Source organism: Polyodon spathula, chromosome 14 (assembly GCF_017654505.1).
Source record: "Polyodon spathula isolate WHYD16114869_AA chromosome 14, ASM1765450v1, whole genome shotgun sequence".
In the NCBI taxonomy this organism is placed as follows: Eukaryota; Metazoa; Chordata; class Actinopteri; order Acipenseriformes; family Polyodontidae; genus Polyodon; species Polyodon spathula.
This window is the reverse complement of record NC_054547.1, coordinates 24,513,892-24,540,185: the sequence shown is the minus strand read 5'-3', so window position 1 is coordinate 24,540,185 and position 26,294 is coordinate 24,513,892. Positions and strand designations below refer to the sequence as shown.

General features: G+C 37.7%; 1 protein-coding gene across 2 annotated transcripts in view; it reads right to left on the bottom strand.

Moving 5' to 3' along the window:
• LOC121326863 (septin-2) overlaps window positions 1-26,110 on the bottom strand; it is a 30,763-nt gene extending 4,653 nt beyond the window's left edge. Inside the window, exons 1-10 of one of the 2 annotated variants that reach the window (XM_041270448.1) lie at window positions 25,944-26,110; window positions 21,118-21,159; window positions 18,644-18,758; window positions 18,355-18,441; window positions 17,484-17,607; window positions 12,550-12,684; window positions 9,801-9,918; window positions 9,014-9,115; window positions 8,040-8,185; window positions 7,353-7,475 (exon numbers count right to left, since the gene is read on the bottom strand). In XM_041270448.1, coding sequence (XP_041126382.1) covers window positions 7,353-7,475; window positions 8,040-8,185; window positions 9,014-9,115; window positions 9,801-9,918; window positions 12,550-12,684; window positions 17,484-17,607; window positions 18,355-18,441; window positions 18,644-18,758; window positions 21,118-21,141 — 974 coding nt within the window. In that variant the 5' untranslated portion in view covers window positions 21,142-21,159; window positions 25,944-26,110. The remainder of the gene's footprint in view (window positions 1-7,352; window positions 7,476-8,039; window positions 8,186-9,013; window positions 9,116-9,800; window positions 9,919-12,549; window positions 12,685-17,483; window positions 17,608-18,354; window positions 18,442-18,643; window positions 18,759-21,117; window positions 21,160-25,943) is intronic. The other variant, XM_041270449.1, reaches the window with a different exon arrangement.
• Window positions 26,111-26,294: the final 184 nt, after the last annotated feature.

Genomic DNA, 26,294 nt, shown 5'->3' with positions numbered 1-26,294 from the left:
AAAGTTTTTGATAGAGGAAGGTGAAACTAATTTGATAACAGATGACTTCAAAGAGCCCAATAGGTAATGAGTTCAATCTTGTTCTAACCGTAAAAGTAGTAAAAAACAATCCTAGAAGGGATTATGCAGCGAAACAAAGAACCTGTAGTACAAAGAAACAGGGCCAAGCAAACACTGTAACTCCATTAGAATGAGTCAAAGCCATTACCAAACTAAAATACTCTTCAGTAAAGAATACATAGCATCAACATGTCTGCAACTAAACACACCTCATTTAAGAGTACGCAGCAGGGTTCCGAATGTAGCAACATGTGGGGTGGGTAGCTATAACTGTTTAAATAACGTACCTGTAATTTTTTTTTTTCATTGCTTAACTTTTTACACTTGTAACTTTAAAATCTGTTTTAAAGCTCTTTTTAAAATGTCCATTCTAGTGCCCTGACAGTGTAAGGATTATTGTCCACATTGTCAAAAAGGTAATACAGCAATAACAATCCATGATGTGGTACGGAACAGAAAAGCCAGAGCACTTATGTGTTTTTTTTACTGCTTTTCCTGCAGCGATTAAGATGACAGATATCAAAGCCCAGTACACTAGAGAGGACATTTTGAAGAGAGCTTTGAAACAGAGTTTAAAGTTATAAGTGTAAACAGTTGTCACAGTGTTGACAATAAAAAAAATGACAGGTACTTTATTTAAATCAGTTGAAGCAACACATGGAGATGGGCAACGCTTTTTTTTTTTTTTTTTTTTTGGGACCCCACTACTTACCCTTTAAGGCAAACTCTAAATTGAATACTTCAAAAGAAAGCTATTTTATTTTGTTTGGAAAAAGTAAGACTTCCAGTAGGGAGTGGACTCCACATGACATTGGAACCTTTCTGCTGTCAGGCTAGGAAAAAACATGGGCAAACTGCCCTCCTCCCAGAAGAAGATCTTTTATATCCATGCATCATAACATCACTCCCACTCAAAAGTAGAAAGGAAATGACCTGTACCTGTACACCCAAAAAATGTTGGGAAAGGTGGGTGGGAAGACAGCTGTGGAGTCCAATCCGAACTGGAAGAAACCAATTTACAGGTAAACTCCACACAACATTGGAACTCCCCATACACCAAAGAATTAAAAAGAAAGGGAGGTGATAAGGAGACATGTGAATGCTGTTTAAGACTCATCCTGTACCAAGGATAAGACTGTGTGAGCAAACTGGTGAGAGGTGGATACATCCAAGTTATAGTGTTTCATGATAGTGTGAAAAGGAAGAACAAGTTGCTGCTAAACAAATATCAGCAACTTTCCTAATATTTGCCCAGGACGTAGCCACATCCCTGAGAGAATGAGCCTTTACATGCTTCGCCAGCGGTCTTTCTTCAAGTTTGTAACTGAACTTTATATAGTCCTTAACCCATGCTGCTATTGTCTGTTTTGTCACTAATCTGCCCTTAAGGAGAGGGGCAAATAAGATGAACAGCTGACCACTATTCCAAAGGTCCTGAATATGTAGATCAATAGTGCCCATCTGACATCGAGCAGATACAATTCCTTATCCTCCTCTGACTGATGAGGTGGAGGATGCAATTCTGGTCACTATGTAACACAATTTTTGTTCCTGGGTAGTAAGTGTTATTTCTTAATTGCTTATGCCTCAAAAATATAGAAAATAGCTATTATTCCCCACAGACTTTGCTTTTGTGACCAGGACAGTGATATTTTGAAATGTACCTATTTCCAATGAGAAAACTGTCTTTTCGTTCACATGAAGTCAGAAAAAACAACATATGAATCCAAATTAACATGTATTTATACTACAGTAATACAAAAATGACTACAAAAGATTTAGAAGTGAGTAGTTTTTCGGGATTTACGATTATACTGTAAATCACTTTCACGAATCAGCCCCCAAATGTAGTCTCCCATCAAGTTCTCGTTATACTGTCCTTAGTAGCGGCATTCAAAGTCCAGTATATCCTGGTGGAAGCGCTCGCCTTGCTCCTCCGAGTATGCTTCCATGTTCTCCTTGAATTTATCAAGATGAGCATCAAGGATATGGACTTTGAGGGATATCCTACAGCCCACTGTGCTGTAGTTCTTCACCAGAGTCTCAACCAGCCCCACATAGTTTCAGCCTTGTGATTGCCCAGGAAGCCCCGAACCACTGCGACAAAGCCGCTTTCTCCTTACTAGTGAGCTTCTTGGGGAATTCATTGCACTCCAGGATCTTCTTTATCTGTGGTCCGACAAAGACACCGGCTTTGACCTTTGTCTCAGACAGCTTAGGGAAGAAGTCTTGAAGGTACTTGAAGGCTGCTGACTCCTTATCTAGAGCTCTGACAAATTGTTTCATAAGGCCCAATTTGATGTGCAGTGGTGGCATCAGCACCTTCCGGGGGTCCACCAGTGGCTCCCACTTGACGTTGTTCCTCCCCACAGAGAACTCGGTCCGCTGTGGCCAGTCCCGTCTGTGGTAGTGCGCCTTGGTGTCCCTGCTGTCCCAAAGGTAAAGATAGCAGGGAAACTTGGTAAAACCGCCTTGGAGACCCATCAGGAATGCCACCATTGCAGCCTCTTGATGCCATCTCAGAAAAATGCAGATATGTATCCACTTAGGCAGCTGGAACTAAACTGAACTGGTGGGCTTAAGGTCCCTGTATTTATACTACTATTTATATTACTGGAAAGTTCTAGAAAGTTCTAGAAGTTACTCCAAGTTTACTCAGCACTGAATCTATCTGGAATGTTCTGGAAAATAGGCAAATTTCAAAATATCACTGTCCTAGTCACAAAAGCAAAGTTTGTGGGGAATAATAGCCATTTTCTATACTTTTGAGGCATAAGCAATTAGGAAATAATACTTACTACCCAGGAACCAAAAAAAAAAAATGTGTTACATGGTGTTATCGCTTGTGATAGGTGAAACTATGAGACCACTTTAGGAAGAAAAGAAGGACTAGTTCGACAGACGATCCTGTTATTAAACTGTATATATGGCTCATCAATAACTAGGGCCTGCAGTTCACTGATACAGCGAGCCGATATAATCTGTCAAGAAAGCTGTTTTCAAAGTGAGGCGTTTCATATCGGCTGATGCCACAGGCTCAGATGGCCATGCCTAACTCTGAGAATGTGTGTCTTTCAGCAGCTATGGTGCTAACCTGAAGTACGAGGGGTTTCCAAGGAGTACTACTTCCTGATCCAGAGACAGTAGGTCTCTCCTGATGGGTAGGTGTTTACCACAGCAGGGAACAAAAAGCTCGGTCCAGAAAGGTGTTAGCAATATCACCTGTGCCTAGTCTCTGTCCACTTTCTGTAACACCTTTGGAATGACGGGAAAAGCGTACAGAAGACCCACCCCCCAGGGAATGGAGAATGCATCTGATGCTAGGGCACCCTGATGAGGGAAGCGGCTGCAGAATAGCAGAAGGTGGGTATTTTCAGGGGATGCAAATAGATCTACTGGAGGGCAACCCCATTTCTGAAAGGCACCACTCGTATGGACTTGAACATGTTTTGCTTCCCTGGTAGGTAGATGACGTGTAGTTTGATGGCTTTGTTGCTGCACCACCTTCCAAGCTTCAGTGCCAGAGAGCATAGGGACCAGGATTTTGTCTTCCACGAAGAACTGGTAAGAAATCATACTTTTTCAAGGCTTTTCTTGCTGTGAAGGACCAAACGTTGACACAGCATGTTTAGCTCCAAAAACCTAGGAAGTGAACTCCACAGGTAAATTCTGCAAGGTTTGCAAAGATAAAAGATATACTTTTACATGAGGTCCCTGGCTGCAATAGGCACAAAACAAAACAGCCTAGTAAGATATTATGCAATGTTGACATGTGGCACCAACCCATCTTTAGCATGGCAAGATTCAACCAATATAAAGATATTGTGGCAGGGTCGAGACCCTGCAAATGAGGAAAAGTGTGTTTTTGCTTTGTTTGTTTTCATTTGGGGGTTTATGTTTATTTTGGCGAGTAGTATTGTGTAAAAAGTATGTAAATAATTATTACAGAGTCAGGCCCTCTGTCAGGGACATCCTACCTGCTGTGTTTGCTTGCAGGGAAAAGCAGTAGGTGATCAGCTAGTTATAGATCCCTAATCAGCAGGCGGACATGTCCCAGTGGGGTGTCTCATGATAGAAAGGTCCTACTAGCACAGCACTACAAGGCCACAGGACTAATAAGGTCCACGCTACCTGCACAACAAACTGTGAAAAACTAAATCCTCTGATCACCTTGTGTCTAACCAGAAGATGCCGAAACCACATATGCGTGTGTGTAACTGGGGTCAGGTTTTTAATTGTGTAAGGAACAGGGATTAGTTGAGTGATTTTAAAATCCCATGTAAAAGTATAGGATCAAGGTGTATAAGCAGAGCCTGCACTGATTAGCAGATTAACGTTCGCACTATTCAAGGCAACTTTTATTTTCACAGTGTTTTTTTTTTGCTTTTTGTACATTTGTTTTATGTCCCTAGAGAGCCTGGTGGTTCTTCTGTTTGTATTCCTATAAATAAATCCATTGCAACTAAGCAGTGTTGTCAACATAACCTCCATGCCTCTCCCTGTCTCTCAGCGGATAACCCACACCCCTATCATACATTTTATCTATCTTCCCAATTACAGAATTCAGTGGTGAGCATAATAGCCCCGAAAACCAGGATATATCAATGAAGTACTAGATTCTATTCAAGCCACTTGTGCTACAATAGGTCAAATAAAATGGTAGGGAGAATCACACACAAATATGGGAAATTAAATTTACAGTAGTTACTGTATTTTACTCAACTACCATATCTCTGAAATGCACTGTCCAGTATACACATTATTAGAAACAGGAAATGTACAGTAGAAGCAATTACTGTATTTAGTGATTCACTCAACAATCAACATTAAACTCTGTATCAACAACTGTGAGAAAAACATTATAGTTCTACATGCCGAATATATAGGCTACCCTTTACAAAGATTTACCATGGTATTTTGCATGGTCATTTAGCAGTGTTCCTTTGGTTATAGTATTAATTTGCCACAGTTTGCTATTTTTCTTTTCTTTCTTTTTTAAATATGCTTTACCATACTACTCTGGGCTTTAACGTGTTTTATCGTGTTTAGACACTGCTTGTAATGGACGTGTGCAGCCTGCAGGAAGTACTATGGTAAACGGAAGTCCTATCAAAAATAGGAAACACACAAAAAAGAGGGATGAGTGAAATGCAAAAAAAAAGTAAGAGTGGAAGCAACCAAAAAAAGACAAAGCAAAAAGATGCGGCAGTAGAAAATTCCACAGCGTGAATCACAAAGAGCAGGAAACTTGCCGAGCACACAGAGTGCTCTGTAGCAGCGCCCGCTCCTCTCTGAACTGGAAATCACAAGGTAGGGGAGGTTACTTCTTTATCAAGAGGCAGGCCTGCACCGCAGACTCGGTGCTTGCGAGACCTGTTTTAGAGGTTTTATCTTTTGTGCAATAGCTCCAGCGTACTGTAGTATACGGGAGTTCTTTTTTTTTTTTTTTTTTTTTAAATCACAGAAGCCAAAACAGCGCCTGGTTGAAAAACACAAATACAGCATCTAGACTGGACAGTGCTGCTTTGTGTAACTGAGTATGTTTTACTATTTCACAGTGTATAGCTTGCACTGGTTATGTGTGGTTATGTATTAGAAAGAGGAAGAGATATGGGTTAATTAAAATGTTTGATTAAAAACAGCTTGTAATGTACCACTTATTATTTTATACATTTCTTGGTACTGAATTTACTCTAATCTTCAGTGATTCAACTTAGAAATCATTTAAGTTTATTTTGCCATTATAACTGATAGCAAATGATACACTCATAGGAGTGGATGACATGGTTGCAGGGCAAGGTGGCCAGACCATTTGTTCTAAAATATAATTAAGTTCTGATGCTTTTTTTTTTTCTTTTGCCACAGCTGTTGAAGTTAAACAGGAAATGAACTATTTCTGGAAGTTAGAAACTGTTTGCAAGTGTTTGTTTATGCAAGTGTGTTGGGGATGGGAACTGACTCTCACATCTGTGAGCCACTGTGTGCATAAATGGGTGGGATGTAATGATGGGCTTTAAGAGCTTACAGTAGTACAGAACTGACAACACGGGCTCTCGGGGTTATACTTGATACTAGACTATAATAGGATCACATCTTTAACCCTTTGCAGTCCATTTATTCAGCGCTTGTCAGGCGTGTCAGGTCCAATTTATTTTCACACATGTCGTTTATTTTACATGTGCTGTTTAAATTTATTTTTCAGAGTAAAACAGGTTTAAAAGGCATTGACTCACAAAAGTACACTCAGTACTGTATCTCCAGCAAAGCCCCACCCTTTGTTCATTGTATTTTTCACATGCCTCTTTATAGACGTGCATACTGATAAATTCTCTCCTGATCACTGGTTTTATCACCAAACTCCTCAATAATGCGATCCAAATCATTATTTTATTACTATAACATCTCAAAAGCTCTGCAAATGCCAGTGATATTCTTTGAGCGCTGGATGCAGAAGCTCCATCTCTGTCTTATCTCTGTAGTGCATGGGTCTATGAGATACACCCCCCTATTGGTCTCACTAGGCCATTTAAAGGTTTTCTCAGCTTTACCTATACTTTACATCTTTTTAATGATGTCGGACAGAGCCCAATATCGGACTGGAAAGGGAAAATTGTTGTCGGACCTGTCCGACATAGGAACGCAAAGGGTTAACAGCTTTGTTTTTTTTTTTTTTTTTTTTTTTTGTGCGAAACAACAGCCAGGTTACAGCTGGTGGGTTACAGCTTGGTTCATGGATATTACTTTTTGCATGGTAAGATTTTGGAAGTTGGTGGTTTATCTAAGGATTTTTGACAAACACCTTTAGAAAGTCTTGCATTTAGAAGATTTGAGTGTTCAGAAAATAATGTATGCTGGTTACAACTGCTTTACCATCATGGATACCTTATTATTATGTGCTTTCCTTGCAAATGTACCATCATATATGTATAATAGGCTTCTTCTCACAAGTTCAATTCTTCCTGTGGCTGTTAAGCACATAAGAAAGACTGTGATACTGATTGTGGCACAAACTGATCAGTTCCAAAGTTTTTTCTGTGTAAAGTTTTTATAAAATAGTTATATCTTTGAAATAGATGTTTCATAGTTTCTTTTTTTAATGACCATGTTTTTTATTCATTAATTCAATAAAATCTATGAAGTAACACTAGTCTGTTCTCAAACAGAGTGATTAACCCGATTGTTGGAGTGCATGCTGCTTTTTCTTCTCACTAGTGATCTATACTACATTGGTGTTCAGGGAGGGAGCGGAGACGCAGGGAAACAGACAGGCAGACAGATAGACAGCTACGTACGCAGGAGACAGAGGCAGAAGGAAACCATGGGAAGACAACCTGCCGCCTTTCTTGAGACGCTCGGAGCGGAAGTTCTCGTAGTGAAGGTCCTGTGTCACCTCCTGAAGGTCCTGCATGTGGGTTCTGAAAGAAGGGCAGACAAGTTAGATACTGGCCAAACCCACGCCAACTCAGGCTTTAACGATTACATCATCTTACAGGGTGCCTGCTGAAACTCACCACAGCAATCAATGGTGAACATGATGAAGCAATGTTCAGCCACCAAGCAGTAGATTGTACTTTACATTGCATGTGCATTGCTTTACACCTCCAATATAAACAACCACATCTAACAAAACCTGTGTATTTCACATCACTTACTGTGAAATATTGAACAAGCAATTTTAAAGATTTTCCATCACGACATGAATTCATGAAACAGTTTACAAATTTAGTGAAAATGTATCATATCAAAATCTGAGGATATATGGAGTATTAAAACAACCTACAAGTTACCTAATGATTCCTAATGAATGTGAAGAAATAAATGACAAATGTTCTAGAACGTGGTATAGTGCAGCAATATTATAGGGATTACTGTACAAACTGGAACTCTAAATGGAAACCTAACCAGGACTGTCCCTTGTAACATCATTCTTTTTAAACTCCCTCTCCTAATACTACTCTTCTGACCCTTCCAGGACTCACATGAGCATGGTGCGAAGCTTCAGGAAGTCATTGTGCTCGGGGTTCTCCACCTCTACCACACCCCAGGGGTACAGGCGTCCTCGTACCTTCTTCCCTTTAGCCTCAATCTGCTGGTTCGACCCCACCACCGCAAATGGGACACTAGCCTGCAACACGACACACTATTAGTTAAGAAGATGTTCTACCTAAATTGGTTGTAGTTATGAAAATACTGAAACAGACCATACTTGTGTGGCAGGGTGAAAGCCCTGCCGATGCACAGATGTGTCGGTGTGTTTGGGGAATTTTACGTTGGCAGGGAGTGGGAGGAGTTTTGTGTGGTGTGTTTACATTAAAGCGGCAGCTCAGCCTGAAACTCAAAGTGTTTGCATTGTTTTGGCCACTGTGCCTGTTATTTTGTTCTTGTGTTTTGTTAGTTGTTTTATTATTTCATTTGTTACTCTTGCACATCTTAGGTAATTCCACCTCATAAATGTTTTGGGGTCAAGCAACTTATAAGCTGCAAAGCATGTCAGTCTTCTGGAAGGAAGAAGGCCCTGAATTGACCATGAAAGTGGTCTGTCTGAAAGCAAGGTCTGCAAACAGATTTTTTTTACCTAGTGTAGTATTAGAGCTCATATTTTAATATGAAAACACATGCTTTCTAAATGTGCAATCTGTGTTTCTCTCAGAAATAAAAATAACATATTTTACATAGAGTATATTGTTTTTCCTGCCCTTATCCTTTGAACTGCTAGCTGGGCTCTAGAGAAGTTAGGTGTGGATGTTTACAGCACATTCAAACACAAATCAGACAAGTCGTTTAAGATTTATAAACCCAAACAGGCAATTTTCCAGGCATAGGCACTACTGTAACTGGCAAATGGTGCCCCGGAGTGTTATGGGCCCTCAGTGAGAGCTGATGTTCTGTAACAGCCCCTCTAAACAACAGAAACTTCGGCTGCTCAGACCTCATTAACTTCCAGCGATTGTACCTTAAGGATGCGGGTCTGTTCTTTGAAATCCTCATCTTCATCAGATTCAGCATCAGGGAGGTGATAGATCTTAATGCCATGCTCATCAATCTCATCTAGAATCTGAAACGGAAAAGGCATTTAGACCAGATACTGCAGCAATTGCTTACATTCCTTTTAGGTAAAGACTAAAGAACATAAAAGCTGGGTTTGAAATAGCAGGGTTCATCCTGCAGGCTCTGTTTTTCATACAGCATTTGTTTCAGCCTGGTACCACACAAATCTTTTTTTTCCTTATATATATATATAATATAATATATATAATATATATATATATATATATTATTATTATGTGTGGTTGTTGTGTGTGTGGTATACACACAGTGTGATGTAAAGATTTTGCTACGATCCATAAAATTTTTCTCACCAGCTCTGATGTTAATCAGTCTATACCTCAGCTAACCCTTGGAACAAAGGTAAGTCCAGCCAACGTAAAACAGAACTTTAATCTGGATCTTGTTGTTGCAGAGTACCTGATCATCCAATTCTGCCTGAGGTTTTGACAAAAATGAATTATGACAGATGATAATATAAGGATTCAAATTATACCACACATAGCTGTCTAAACAACAGGGAACGCTCCGTGCTTCAAAACCGGCACTTAATCAGAAAACCTTTTTATATTTAATGTTTCATCTCTGGGATAAAAGCCACTATTTTCAGCTTGTGCAAGTTACATCTTGAAAGCTGATTGTACTGTAATTATCAATAGAAGCTGGCTGTAGTTGGATTTCAGGTGGTCTCTTACTCTGCGCTTCAGTCTCTCTCTCTCCTTCAGTGTCAGGGTGTCTGCTTTGGCGATGACAGGGACAACATTCACTTTATTGTGGATGGCCTTCATGAACTGGACATCCAGAGGCTTCATTCTGAAAAGGGCACAGGCATAAGAACATAAGAAAGTTTACAAAGGAGAGGCCATTCGGCCTATCTTGCTCATTTGGTTGTTAGTAGCTTATTGATCCCAGAATCTCATCAAGCAGCTTCTTGAAGGATCCCAGGGTGTCAGCTTCAACAACATTACTGGGGAGTTGATTCCAGACCCTCATAATTCTCTGTGTAAAGAAGTGCCCTGTATTTTCTGTTCTGAATGCCCCTTTATCTAATCTCCAATTGTGATCCCTGGTTTTGTTTCTTTTTTCAGGTCGAAAAAGTCCCTTGGGTCAACATTGTCAATACGTTTTAGAATTTTGAATGCCTGAATCAGGTCGCCACGTAGTCTTCTTTGTAAAAGAGTGAATAGATTCAATTATTTTAGCCTGTCCGCATATGACATGCATTTTAAACCCAGAATAATTCTGGTCGCTCTTCTTTGCACTCTTTCTACAGCAGCAATATCCTTTTTGTAGTGAGGTAACTAGAACTGAACACAATAATCTAGATGAGATCTTACTAATGCATTATAAAGTTTTAACATTACTTCCCTTGATTTAAATTCAACACATGAATATTTAGGGTTTATACAGCAATAAAAACAAAAACCCTGGGCTATTGCAGACAGACATGCATTTTGCTGTCATTTTGTAATCTCTCTTCGATTTTTAACTACTGGCCCCTCAGGTCACTGAGCTAGTGTTTTTATTGACCCGGATGCAGTTTTATCTGGTCCAATATATTTATATATTGTTTCATGATGGTTTTTATTTTCAGTATGTTTCTAACTGTGTATGGTAACCAAAGAGAGCCCATGTCTCAAAAGAAAGTGGCTAAACAAAGTCTTTCAGTATGTTACTTCAGCCATTAAACATGTATATAGCAAGTGCTAAAAGAAGTAGGAGAATCCAAACTTGGGTAACATTTTAAAGAAAGGTAATTTAACGTTGTGATGAATGTAAAGATGTACTAAATGTTAAGCACAACAACGCAGTGACTATAAGAAAATGCAAGGTACTTGGAGTTGGAAAGGAGTTATATTTTTAGCTCTGGACTGCAGTTCAATGTAAAACATCTACTGTTGACTTTGTGAATGGATGGAGTAACGGCAACATTTGCACTGACCATTAAAAGTACAACCGGGTATCCTTGTTTTGAATGATTTACAGGTTACTGAATAAACAAAGTAACTTGACTTCAATTCATCTGATGTCTAGTAGTAATTATTTATGTTAAACTATTGTAATGTTGGAATGTATTTTCTATTTTGGCCAGGTTACAATATTTACACCAAGATTATCTTATAAATATTATTTGTTAGAATTAAACAGAAGTAAAATATTTAGGTTGCTACATGATAGGTGTTATTTTATTCTGAATAAACTACAGCAAAAATTATGAATTGGTGGTTTGCGCAATATTATGCTACTGTTGCTTTAATTGGAAGAGATACACGCTGTGACGTTGCTGATCATTGAGTTCTGTGTACTTTAATTCAGTAAACAAAAGAAAAAAAATGTGCCTGAGGAAATAGGGTGCACAGCGAAGACATCTTGTCTTGGACATTGTATGAACACTTTGTGAACCTGGCTAAACTTTACCGGCTTACACTGTTATGCTGTCTGCTTGTGCACACGCATTTGCCTTTTACTTTTGGTAGCATGAGGGACCCGAGTTCGGGTAACAGAATACAAAAAAATGTTGCACCCAGTGTATTCAAATAGAAAACTATTCGTAATTCCCATCCCTAATCCTAATAATAAACACTATTAAAACAAAATTCATAATACAAAATAATAGCAATCCTATATTGAGCGTTGTCGCTTGTGTAGCCTCTCCCAAGTCCGCGCCAATCTTGCTGAGTGATACCAGCGAGTCCTGGAAAGATTCTGAACGGCATTTTTGACCTGAACACATCAGATCCCAAATCAAAAAGTTAGACAATTCGATTGCGTATCTGGGTATCCATTGGGACATTTTACTGCGAAACTGGATATGATGTAAACGAAAAGTTGAATTCACAACAAATAAAGCTGCTGCTTTTTCTGCAAGTCTGGGAAACCGACACCAAACAAGGCAAAACGTTACTTTTTTTTTTCACATAATGAAGCCTCCACTCTAAATGTTTGTTTTCATTTTTTTTTCACAATTACATTCTTTATGATTTATTGATTTCAGCGCTTTCCTTTTGGCTTATTAGTTGCTTAGTTGTACAAAACCCAATTTGTAAAAGATCTGCCGTGGGAACGAGTACCAACACTGCACTTTGTTACGCAATCTCAGATTCTTCATTTACATATAAAACTGTTATGATTTAAATACTTTGAAAAATCAGTGAAAAACCATGCCAATGGAGACCTTGGCTCAATCCTAAAACACACCTGTCTCAGTTTGCAACTTTTGCTGTTCCCAAGAGCAGCCAGCTATCGGTCAAACGAATATTTTAAACCTGCATTAACCCTTTGCTATCTCGAAGTCTTACTGACAGATAGATAGATAGATCGATCGATAGATATATTTGTTTTCACCTACCATTATGTATTCTTCCTATATGTCATTATGACATTGTGTTCAAAGGCCTGGATCAGAGACACTCCAAACTGCACTGGAGACAGTGAGGTACCCACCCATGTCCCAGTGGAGAGATGAAGTAGAAGCAGCAGTGCACTCGATTATCCACTATGTGCCTGCGGTTCAGTCCACTCTCATCATGAAGGTACCGCTCAAACTGGTCATCGATGTAGGCAATAATTGTGCTGAAACTGAAACAGAGAACAAGAAAACATTTAAATGGATATAAATAACAAACTGCAGATGCTAGTATCACCTCATCATGTAAAACAGCATATTAAACAAATAACCATGTATACTTTCAAAACAGAAATGTATAAGAAGGTGGCCATAACCTCTGAAACTCATGGTTTATTAAGTCAGCTGTGATGATGCCCTTCTGAATTTCCAGAAAGATTTTCAGGGTGTTTGACTCCATGAATCGTAAGTGATACAGACAGGAAACAGTAATTACAGTTTGCCTCATGCAGTAATAAAAGATCATTAAAACAACTCAAATTCAACTAGCTATTGTAACTGATGTCTCTAATGATTTTACTGGTTCCATTTTTTATTCAGAAAAGGGTTTTTTAAACAGAATTTCATGTTTACTGCTGACAGTTTTGTAAATGGCAAAATGAATAGGGCGTACAAAAACATTCATGTTATTTGGTTTCCAGATCTTGTTTTGTTTCCTTTTTTGTGTTACATTCTTGAAACTGATTATTTATTTATTTATTTATTTTAAAAAGCACTTTTCTACTATAGACCATTAAAACACAACTCTAGTATATTCCTCAAAACAGCTTTTTGCATCATCCATGTGATAAGCATGAGACTAATTAGATTATTAACATATTACTTTTAAACGTCTGCGGATACAACTAGATCAGGATGGCGAAGAAATCCTGCAACTTTACACTGAAAGCTGTTGAGCTCGCAGATCAGATCAGTGTTTGACTAGGTGAGGACACATACCAGTGTAGCGTGGAGAGGGAAATGATAACAAGAGAAACGTCAATTCAACACCATCGGCTAAGGTGAGGAAGTTGAGTTGATCCTGTGGCTATCCCCAGAGTCTCTTATTAGCAAAAAAGCTGTGCATACAACCAAAATAGAAATGCATTAAACTTAAATAATGCAGCACCTGCATTACAACTAAAATGTATTACTTTTCTTGTTAATTCATATATACATATATAGTGCTGCTGTATTTACTCATACACCAGTATCAGTACATAGTGCTGTGTACCTATGGTATTTTTTTCGTTTGGGTTCCATAAACTTAACAGTAAGATACCAGTATGTTCCAGTGTGTAATTGTATTATTTTAAATACATTTTATTCAAGTTCATTCAATTCATTTTGTTTCTATTTTGCCATACTGTGTTTCTTATGCGTTTCTTTATTAAGTGTTGTATTTATTTGAGCTGGGGTAGGGGAAAAAATGTCCATGTTTCATTATTGAGAGCTGCGTTTATTACAAATTTGATATCGGATGCGGGGCTTATGGTCTATAGTACAGAATATATTGCAATGAACCATGCTGACTTAATGAAAAACACAAGCAATATAAGAACTGCAAATCAAATAACATGAATTATACCTGAAAAATATTGAATTGTGTACAGCCTATTCATTCCACCTTTAAATGTTTACATTGAAAAAACAAAACAAAACTAAAAAAAACTAAATGCTTCCTTTGTCAAGGGGCTGTTAGACTTCACAGGATACCAGAGCCACACCACATGACTGGGAGCAGCACTAACATCTAGGTGTGAAAGAAAACCCAGGCGGCTGGCAAGGGCCACTTCCTATCTGCGAGAAAGCACTGCTGCACAGAGCTCACCAGCTTCCGGCAGCTCTGGGTTGTTCCTCTCTCACACAGTACATACAGTAACTGAAGATTCAGGGAGAAGGAGGCAGTTAACTGAAATGAGAGTTTTTGTATCCTGGTGGCAGAATGTATTAAGGATTGGCAGCTCTGATAAAATTGGTTTGTAAAATAGAATAAAAAGGATATATGAAAAAGATCGATAAGGCAAGAAGTTCAAACAATGAGGCAGTAAAACACTTCATATTTACAGGACAACATTGCTTATGTGATTTGCCGAGTTAAGGGAATATAGCTGTGTAACAAACAGTAAGCCACTAACTCAAAAGTGTATGTTCCCATGACGTCAATATGGAAGTTAGGGCAGCGGGCAATGTCATGATCAACACAACATTTAGTATGCACGGTTTGACACTGCAGCGGCCAGATCTTTGTCAAATTACTGTCAAAAAAAAGGGTTACCTTTTCTTGTATGATACCAACGACCTTGACCAAGAGAATCATATGATACTGAATAGTCTCAAAGCATTGAGTTTTTATCACCCATGAAAAGGTACAGTTTCACCCAAGGAGTTACATCGTTATGAGGGAGGGGCAGCTGATCTACTCAAACATTTAAGTAACTTACTCAAACACATTTTTCCTATACGGTGGGCTAGATTTTTTATAATTGTATTGTATTGTACAATTTTTTATATCGCTTGCCGATTGTAGACCATGTCATCAAAACTTATTTCAAGTTCATCGCTTAGTTAAACTGAAACCTTTTCAGTCCAAGATAATTAGGAGACCCTGTGACAGGGATGGCTGCGTGGTGACGTCAGACCAGAAGCAGGCACAAAACACAGGCAAGGTACTGCAGTGCAAAAAAGGCACTGTGTATATACACACAATATTTAAACAAAAGACACTGCTCACAGACCTAAAATAAAAGTTTTAACAAAATCACAAACACAAAAACTGAACACACTGGTCAGGCTGGGCAGATCGCTTTCACTGATCCTTTTTTTTTTTTAGTTTTGTTTTCAAACCAGTCTCATTCTCGCTCTCGTTCCTCCTCCGAATACCCACCCAGAGGGCAGAGAACTGCAGGCTTTTATTTACTATGGCCGAGGGGTTAACTATCCATACCCCATTACCCCTCGGCCACAATCTGCACAGGTTTTTTAATTAGTAATTGGCAGAGGAAGTGCTGCCAAGCTCGCCTCTGCCAGAACACATTTAAAACAAAACAAAAACACACGGCTTTCACCATCATATATAAATACAATTTTAAATACAAATAAATAACCACGGCTTTCGCCGTCATTTAAATAAATAATAAATCACTTACTCTCCTGTACAGGGCTCCTAGCCCTGTTACAGACCCCAATACAGTTCAATTAACATGAACCAGGAAGTCCAGACTCGGATAGGCAATAACCCTCTTACAATCTGCAATGGTTGTGTTTGTGGTGAACACGCAGGGAGGCCTTCACTGCAGAAAAAGAGGCTGCCAAACAAGAAATGGTTTGCTATCTATAGCTGGCTTAAAGAAAGCACAGCATGCTGGAATAAATCAGCAATTTTTTTGCAGAAGTCAAAAGAATAATGACATTGATATGTGAGGCAGCAAAGGAGAATATGAAATGAAGAAACCATGAACTGGCTAATAACAAAGGAGAAATCCCAGCATTGGTGTGTTATAAAACTAACAAGAACAGTTCATCACTATTAATACAAATATTATTTAAAACAAAATAATCAGTAAATAGAGGCTGAAAGGAAGTACACACAACAAGGAGCCCAGGCCAGCTGCTCAGGCTTGGGAGTACGTGGTTCAAGACGGGACAGCCAGTAGACTTGTCTTTAATTTCAAAAAAAACCAAGTAGGTATATAATGAACTGGCCATTGTGAATGCCAAACACCACTATCTGAAACAGACAATATTCACAAAGTACTGCGAGAACTGAAACTAAATCATTATGGACCATATTCAGCTCATAAAGCATATTTATCTCTTAGACGTGAGGAAAAAAAGTTGTTACACTCAAATCCTGAGGTTGTTTTTGGTCTCTTATTCATAAAGCATGTTGATGCGCTAAAATCGGTTCTAAATTTTAGACACGGCTAAACAAAACACAATAGAATTTGTTAAACGTCTCTTAGTCACATTTATGCAACGCTAAAACAAATAGCCAATTTTTTTTTTTTTAAACTTTACATTAATGCTAATTTAAATAATCACTTCAGTTTCACTATTTTTTTGCAATTTAATAGTCAGCAGCAAAGAGGTGCAAACGCAACCATCTCAGAAAACGTTAAGTCTTGTATCAGCAATATCCTTTTTGTAGCGAGGTGACCAGAACTGAACACAATATTCTAGATGAGGTGTTACTAATGCATTGTACAGTTTTTACATTACTTCCCTTGATTTAAATTCAACACTTTATTATATATCCGAGCATTCAATGACAAAAGAAAAAAAAAAACTCCAAAAACCTAAAAAGGTCACAAAAATGATTGTGATTTGTGAAATGTCAGATTTTTTTTTTTTTTTTTGCTTTAATCATAGGAATGGACCTGGGAGAGGCCACTTTGATGGAATTCCGTGTACAGAAAACTTTCACCCATGTCTATATCACATTCGTTTCCAGCACCGTATTTAACATTTATTATTTACAGTATCCTGCTTTTTGCCTGCTTCAGTACAGTATTAAAAATTAAACTTAGTTTTTCCTTGTCTTCCTTGTATGGCAAAAAGGAAGAGTAGCTCCTTTTGACTTGCCCGATGGCAGAGAGAGGCGAGTCAATTTGTAGATGTGCCCCCACCTATTGGACTATGGATAGTGGCACTAGTTGTATTGACATTCTTTTTTGATTTCTCAAAAGGTGTATGTTACACCCATAATATTTAAAGCTAAGTGGAAAAAAATGATCCCACAAATATGAGCAATTCATTCTGTTGCGGGCATGTGGGGAAAGTAGCTTCAACAGTAGATTAAACTAGCTACCATTGCCATGAAAGTTTGATATTTACCAACTTTTCTATACTGTTATTAGCATACCAAAACTACCACAGTATATATCAAATCACATTTAATTAATCAAAAACAGACTAACAAGTTAAAATTCCTAGTTTTTCTTCCAGATCTGCCCCCCTGGATCAGTCTACCTGCCCCATAAGGACCACATACCAGTCCTGACTGTTGATGGCATCTCCATATCCTGGTGTATCCACAACAGTTAGCCTCAATTTCACTCCACGCTCTTCAATCTCCACTGTCGATGCCTCAATCTGAACGGTCCTCTCGATTTTCTCTGGTAGAATGAATCAGAGGAGAGAGCAGCAGGTTAGTATAAGGTAGACTGGTAAACAAAGATCTGTTGAATTTCAAGATGCACTAAAATATGGTTTCAATCAGACTGTAACTAAGGGTTATTTTACAGTGATAGGGTAATGTAATAATTTAACTGCAAAATGAATTCACCAATTACACCATATAAGTGGTAGTACCGTATTTGCCTGAGTAAAAGTCAATCTCATGTAAAATTCGAACTCCCATTGTGAGGGCGAGATTCGAGTATAGGGTGCAGATGTGTGGCTAAGTACTGTATGTGAACTTGCCTCACGCACTTAATGCATGCCTGCCACAGGGCTCTCCTGGGTCCTAAACCCTGCTAGGTACAGAAGGGGATTGCAGTAACCACACACTGGACATGACATTTGCAGATATTAAAGGTTTGCTGACATAAGGGGGGTTTTGCTTGTGTATTAGTCGACCCCCCCAACTTCAGGATTGTGTTTTGGGGTTAACTTTCTCTACTTATACTTGAGCAAACATGGTAACTGTAGTTTTTGTGAACAAAAAAAAAAAAAAAAAAGAATCCCTGGGACATAATCAAAGGGGAATGTCATATGAGATGGAATGTTTCTACCTTTATAAAAAAAAAACAATGGCAGTGAAATGGTTAATTTCTGTAATGGAATTTCTGGTGGATTTACAAATACAGTACGATAAATGCAGTATAACCCCCCTTCACTGGGATTCATAATATCACCCTCACCTGCAGCTCCTGGGATGACTCTCTCTGGGTACAAGTCTGTCAGAAACAGGCTGTTTATTAGGGTTGACTTTCCCAAACCAGACTCCCCTGAAAGACACAACTGATTAGCTTGATTTGCTCCAGCCTGGACAAAAGCCTGGATTACATAACATTAAAAAAGCATTGGCCTTTGTACTGCTGTAAAGTGCATTATTAATTGAAAAGAAAATCATAACATTTTGGCCATTAAATTCCATATGGGTCAGTATCACCCTCATGATGAAAATATGTGGGAGTGAAACATACTTACCCACGACCATGAGGGTAAACTCAAAGCCCTTCTTCACAGATTTACGGTGGACCTGGTTGGGCAGGTTGGCGAATCCCACATACCCGGGGGTTTCTGGGTTTGTGAACTGGCCCTGCTGTATGAGAGAGGGGTAGAGCTAAGGAACCACTGACACCAAAATATTCAGGAGTTGACCGCACTAATACAGCACACTTTAATCACAGTCCCAAATCTCACTTTAGTCCAGGCTAGTACCACAATACACAGATGTGTTTATTATAAACACTTTTGAAATGTTAGTAATATTTGACCCAACCATATTCTCACCTACAGACAAACTGCCAATATAAGTGGTATTAGTTGGAATTACCTTTAAACTAACAATTATTGACTGCATATAAACTGTACAACCAGACCTAAGTGAAACCCTGGCGACCGTATAAAAAACCACTCCTAGGTAGCATTCAATAATAAATAAATAAATAAATAAATATAGTGGACAACAAAATGGAAACACCTAGGTAAATGAGGGACACCAAGTATATTGAAAACAAGGGCTTCCACACAGGTGTGGCTCATGCTTAATTAAGTAAATAACATCCCAGCATGTTTAGGGTCATGTATAAAAGTGCTGGACAGACCTGGTTGCCTATAATTATGGCTAACATGACTGCAAGAGGAGACCTCAGTAACTTTGAAAGAGGGGCGATTGTTGGGGCGTGTTTGGTAGGAGCTTCAGTGATCAAGACAGCTCAACTTGTTGATGCTTCACGAGCAATGGTGTCTAAGGTCACGTCGGCACAGAACTCCGAGGGAAAGACATCATCAGAAAAGGGCAACAGTGGGCGGAAGCACATACTCCAGGATCATGATATCCGTGCATTAACTCAAAGTGCAAGGCAAAACAGGTGAGCAACTGCAGATCAATTGACTGCAAATTTCTTACTGGGGCACAAGCAGACAGTTTCATCAAAAACGGTCCGCCGAGAACTCCACAGAGTGGGATACCATAGTCAGGTTGCAGTGCACAAACTGCTCATCACACCTGGTAATGCATGCTTGCAAGTCCAGTGATGCAAAGAGCACAGGCAATGGACTATCGAGCAGTGGAGAAATGTGGTCAGATGAATCATCCTTCACCATGTTCTCGAACAAATGGACGAGTGCACGTGTGGCACCAACCTAAAGAACTGTACAACCCTGAGTCCTTGGTTCCAACAGTGAAGGGTTCTGGTTGTTCTGTAATGTTGTTGGGCACATTTTCCTGTAATGGTTAGGGTGCACTCATTCCCTTTGAAGGCTAGGTCAATGCTAATTGCTACTTAATGATACTGACTGATTATCTTCACCCCATGCTGAAGCATTTCTTTCCTGCGAGGGGGGGGTGTGTGTGTGTCTTCCAGGATCCCCCCATCCATAGAGCACGTGTGGTAGCCCAATGGTTTGATAAGCATGACACTGATGTTATCCAAATGTCAGTGCCTTCTCAGTCACCTGATTTGAACCCAATCAAGCATTTATGGGATATTCTGGAACGACGCCCGAGACTGTGTTTTCCACCTCCATCAACCAGGCATTAGTTGATTGACTTTCTTGTGGAAGAATGGTGACGCATCACTCCTGCAGAATTCCAGAGGCTGGTAGACTCTATGCCACGGCGCATACAGGCTGCACGTTGTGGCCCAACGCCCTATTAAGTGACTTTACATTGGTGTTTCCATTTTTTTGTCCACTTTTTTGTTTGTGACGTGCTCATTCTGTTTAAAATATTAACTTATTTGCTTTATACACTACACATTGGGTGCTGTTCCAATGAACTAACACATACTAATGGCAGGAAATCCAAATTCAGACTGTCTAAAGACAGAGTGTGGTCAGCTCCAGGTCACTCTGGGATTGTTTATACAGGAAGGCAAGCAGCTGGAGAGTTGACAGCATAGCAAACATTCTCCCAACAGCAGCTCATTGGAGACTGTGCCAGAAACAATCAGCATCAAACCTTAAAGTGATTGGACTGAAATGTGCCGTTTTGAAAGAAACACAAGTTTTAGCAAACAGGATATCTGGTATTACACTAGGTTAAAGACACTGCCCCACCCCTTTACTGTGCCGTACCAGACCTGTTTTAAAATGAAAATACATTTGTAATAACATGCGTTTCTTTACAAACTGCACATTTGAAGTGCAAAGGGTAGAATGTGTGGAAATATTGTGTTAGCTACAACGAATTCAAACAGTAACTTGATATGAAATAGTTATCTTATTGAACGTATTCTTTTTGTTTCAAACTTTGTACCACTTTCTGTTTCAGAGAAAAAACAGAGAAATTCAAAGCATCGCATGGCTTCAACAGAGCTCTCTAACACCAGTGTAACCATGCAACACTCTGCCACTGCTAGATGGAAGAAATACCACACAGAATATATGTGACATTTCTTTCATCCACTTGGGACAGAGTGTTGCAGCGGAAAAAACTTAGAACAAATCATGCTTACCTTCAGTTTGTCAGCTTGAGACATTATAAACTGCGTTTCAACCTAAAGACAATAAAAAACAGTGTACTGTAATTTCAGAGTTTTGATATCACACATGCATCAGCTTGAAATGTATGCTTTTTATTTTTTATTGGTTTAAAAAGTAAATGCTTTGTCTACACCATGTACCCATTTCAAACAGATGGACAGCAAGTCCTAAATGCTCTAACATCTAGAGCCCCTACAGTATACATTTAAGAAACCTTTCTTTTTTCTTACATTTAAATACTTACATGTTTTTGCAAATTTTAGAATACTAAATAATAATTGTAAAAATGAATATGGGCATTTGTAATACATTTATACATTTAGACTAGAAACATCCGCCTCTTACTTCAAGGTGTGCAGCCTCTGAACTGAAGGAATGCACATTCATATTATTCAAACTGAAGGAATACACATTCATTCATATTCTAACTAATGTTGAGATGCAACCTTTGCTACTAAAAGGTTTAGTAATTTGGTCACTAAAGTTGGTGCATGAAATACTAAATCTTTACAGAAACCTGTGGGTGCTCAAAACTATAGTTCAAAGATAAAAACATAAACTCACAAGGCAGAGAATAATGAGGTTTTTGTATATATATATATATATATATATATATATATATATATATATATATATATTCATTCTCATTTCTGATACAGAAAACAACATGCTTTTTAAAGGTGCACTGATGGAGCACAAAACAAACACAAACCGTAACCACACAGTGCTGTGCAATGCTGGTAGCTCACATGTATTTAAATACGTGGCTATTTTAATCGGTGATAATCTGTATTTTCCAGAAGACACCTTAAAAACGAGACTGTTTTGTTTGTATACATATATTTTGGCATCTGACACAGTTTAAAAGATACCACAGTGGTGGATTTACAGAAATCTTTAAAGCTCCCCTCACGGGGGTTGCTAGCTTAAATGTGACAAACTAGACAAAAAAAATGGAGGCTCATGTTATCATCTCAGTATCATTAAAGAGTAAACCAAAATACATGTAATTATGCAAGAGTGAAATAACACAGCCAGCCACTTCTTATTTTCCCAGATTTTGATACTACCAATAACTAATAAAGCTGTCCTAATAGCTAACTATTAGCACAATTGGGTAAGCTGTAAAAATGTGACATAGTATAAATTGGTAAACAACAGAGGGCGCAATCTCATTGGCTAACAAGTGTTCCAACCTGTGCTTGGAACTATTAAAATCATCCCATGATTCAGCTGACAATCAATTAACTTTGGGATAGGTGGGGTAGGGTGGGGGTGCCATTTTAATCATACAATAACACTCTACTGTTCAAATATAGTACAAAATCTGTATGGGATGCACTCATGTATACTGAATTAGCAATCCATAAGGTAACATCGTTTGGTTTACCAATCGAGAATGAAAACTGGAGCCATACCACTCCGTATTAGGGTGATTCTTCAACTACAAGCACTTTGGCCACCACATAATGATTACAAATAAAAGTGGTTCAAAATAGAATATATCAATTCTAATATTTAGCTACAGTTATTACAAAAAGGATGCTATGATCAGCAGTGACTTATTCATTTTAGAATGGATACACTTTAAGCCATTTTCATGAAGTCCTTGAGAAAAATCTCATTACCGTCACCATTCTAAAAGTCTGTTTTAATTAAATATATAAAATTAGAATTAATGTAATAGAGAGATTTATTTGTAAAGGTAAGAGATACTGCATTAAAAAATACTTTTTAATATTAAAGATGACACTTTATATTTGTTTTCTAAGAAATGTGATTTTTTTTGTACATATAATTTTATTTTCCTAACATTTTTCTAATAGTACCTTAATATTTACCTGGTGGTTTTTAGCATGGCTATAATACATAAGGTATTTTAGGAGCATAAATAAGTTAATTATCCCAAAAATGTGATTGTCGTGGTAATGATACAGTCGTTTTGGTAGACAGGAATGTTCTGGTAATGACACACAAACATTTACTTTGTATTATTTTCACACCATAATGTTAATGGGTGTTTGTGGCGGAAGTTACAAACAAGCATAAAAAATACCTTGAATGACCTTTAACATAAAAATATCTGTTATTAAAATTGTAATTGCTACAGTAACAGACCAAACAGCCTACAATTCATTTTATTGTCATTAGTGACAATTAAAACTTTTTTTAAAAACAGAACTGACTGAATTCATAAAATTAAATAACAAATGTTGCTAAAATTGTAATTCTTAAAACAGCACCTCAAACTTAGAGGTAATTGTAGCTGTACTGTCTTTAGTGTGTTGAATTCATAAAATTACGTTACAAATGTTACTAAAATTGTAATTCTTAGAACAACATTTTAAACTTGTTTATTTTTATTTATTTATTTTTTTATCTGTATTGCTTGCAGTGGACATTTTGTTTCAAACAAAATTAATAAATAATGAACCTGGACAACTGAGGTACATTAATTAGAATCCAAAGCAGGCACAAATTTCCTGCCAGACCTGGGTCTCTATTTGCATATGTCGTTTTGTGACAGGTTTCGGATCTGGAATTATACCAACAATGCTCTCTTGTTTGTACCATATCACATCATCTTTCATCGGTCAAAAGAATCGACTGACGCCAACATGATGCATTGTTTTAATCTGAGCAGAATCGCTAGCATGCCAGGATAAGGATCACCATCATAGACAACAACACACCACTTTCCTACAATTCACTGATATCCCTATTAGATACAATTTCAGTCGTGCATTCCCGTTCTTGATTGTGGTGCACTGGCATTGACATGAGAACAGTACAAGGATTTAAACATTTGCAGAAATCTGGACTTGAGCAGAAACAACTCCTCAGAATCCTCCAAGTTATTTCCCCAGACACATCAGTGACAATCTGAAAAAAAGGGGGGCATTTTAAGATTCATTTACATTGGTCCTTTAAGGTATAGTTTATGTCCTTTCTCCACAATAAACTTCATATAATTCACAATAATAACACTGATTAATTGTATTATTGTCATTACCAGCACGGTGGTGTCATTACCATGACAGGACTAATGTGCGACAGTAGTGACATGTTGTGGTAATGACATTTAACACTTTTTTAGGCCTAAAACCTAGGATTTCAGGCCTACAACATAATACTGCACAAGTATCTCTTGGTAAACTTTAATTTTATCACAATATACCATATATTTAAAATTGTAATTAATTTACACAAGTTACAACATGATTGGTAATGACACGTAATAAACATAACCCCATAATTGAAGATATTTACCTTAAATTTTTCTTCATAGTAACGACATAAAATGAAGACGCTCCCTCCATCGGCTCCATGTACTTTGTTGTGTCTTCCTCATTTGCATGTGACCAAATATACATTTTTATAAAACTTTATTTTTCTGTAATTTATGCTTTGCGATGGTAATGACGGCAAAACTAAGGGGCAACCGTGTTTTTGACAAAAAATAAAGAAAAAACACATATTGTCCAAACAATTCATACAACATTGTTTAATGTATTATTAACTGTACATACAAACATGAAGGAATGTTAGATTACTGCAACATTTTTACAAAAAAATTACAAAACAAAATGGAAAAATCAGAGAAGGGACAAGTTCAAAGCAATGAAATATACAGAGAAAAGTATAAAAAATATAATATTAACACAATATGGAAAACATGAATTGGCATAGATGAGGAAAACCTTCTTGTATTACTGCCATTATTGACACACACTATGTTATATATACATATTTTTTATATATATATATATATATATATATATATATATATATATATATATATACACATATACACACACACACACACATATATATATATATATATATATATATATATATATATATATATATATATATATATATATATATATATATATATATATATATATACATTATTAATCAAATATTATTTTGGGACTCCAAAATGCTTGTAGTTGAAGAATGGCTAATTAACTGGTTCTGTGGTATAGAGCACTGTATATTAAAATGTAAGTATCTGGTCAGAGGTTCATCCAGTACAGAGGAGTACTCAGAAAATGGCAGTCTTACGGAGACGTCTGCAGTTCGAAGTTACGCTGAACAACTTTATACTTTTATACTGATGCGGCATCTCTCATTTTCTAGTCGACCTAACAGACCGCCCAGTCCAAAATAAATCATGCTGGTATAAGTGAATACAATGTAATTATTTACTATGTGTATGAAGCACAGTAACTGCATCTAGATTATTCCAATGTTCAATACCAGTCAAAAACGACACGTACTTTAAAGGGTGTAACTCGAGTAAGTCTTTAAATATATAGATTGAAGAATAGCCTGCCCATATTCCAATTTTAATTCACAATTACATTTGTAATACTGTAAATTACACTGTAAAAAAAATTAACACAATTGGTTGTATTATTAAAAATTTAAAAATGATTTCATTTCTGGCATCTGGTGTATGATTCATCAGCGAGCTCATAATGCTAAAATCCGTTATTTAAATATTAGTAAACACCTTTTTATTCTACAACATCCGCCTTTAACCGCAGTTCAAAATGCCTTTCTCTTATCACCAGGTATTACTAAAATACAAAACAAACAATTTCTAAAGTTTCGATCTTTTGCTATCAAACTTGATAATGATGTTTATTATAAGATAGATGGTCCTCTCAGTCTGACACGACAAAACCAACTGTGTGATGATGGCTATGTGTAAGTGACAGGAAAAGGCATATTAAACATTACAAATGTGTTTCTTTGTGAACACAAATTACAGTTACTCTAAATAACTCACCTTATCTGAATCTTACTTCCAACTCCGTGGGAACCCCGTGCACTAGTAAGAAGAGGCGTATAGGTCTTCTGTTTGTTTGTAAAAAATAAACCCCAAATTCCTCAGATTCCGGAGAGGGAACAAGAGCCAGCTTCGCTCATGAGGAACCCAGAATGCACAGAGGGAAAGCTCCTCCACAGGCCCACAATGCAGCAGCATCGCCTGCTACAGCTGCTGATGAGAGAGAAAGAGAGAGAGAGAGAGAGAGAGAGAGAGAGAGACGCTAAGATAAATAATACTGTGTATGTTCTTAACGATGGTCATCTTTTTACTTTTTGTCTTAAAGGCTCATCTGTGCCCTGGTTATTCATT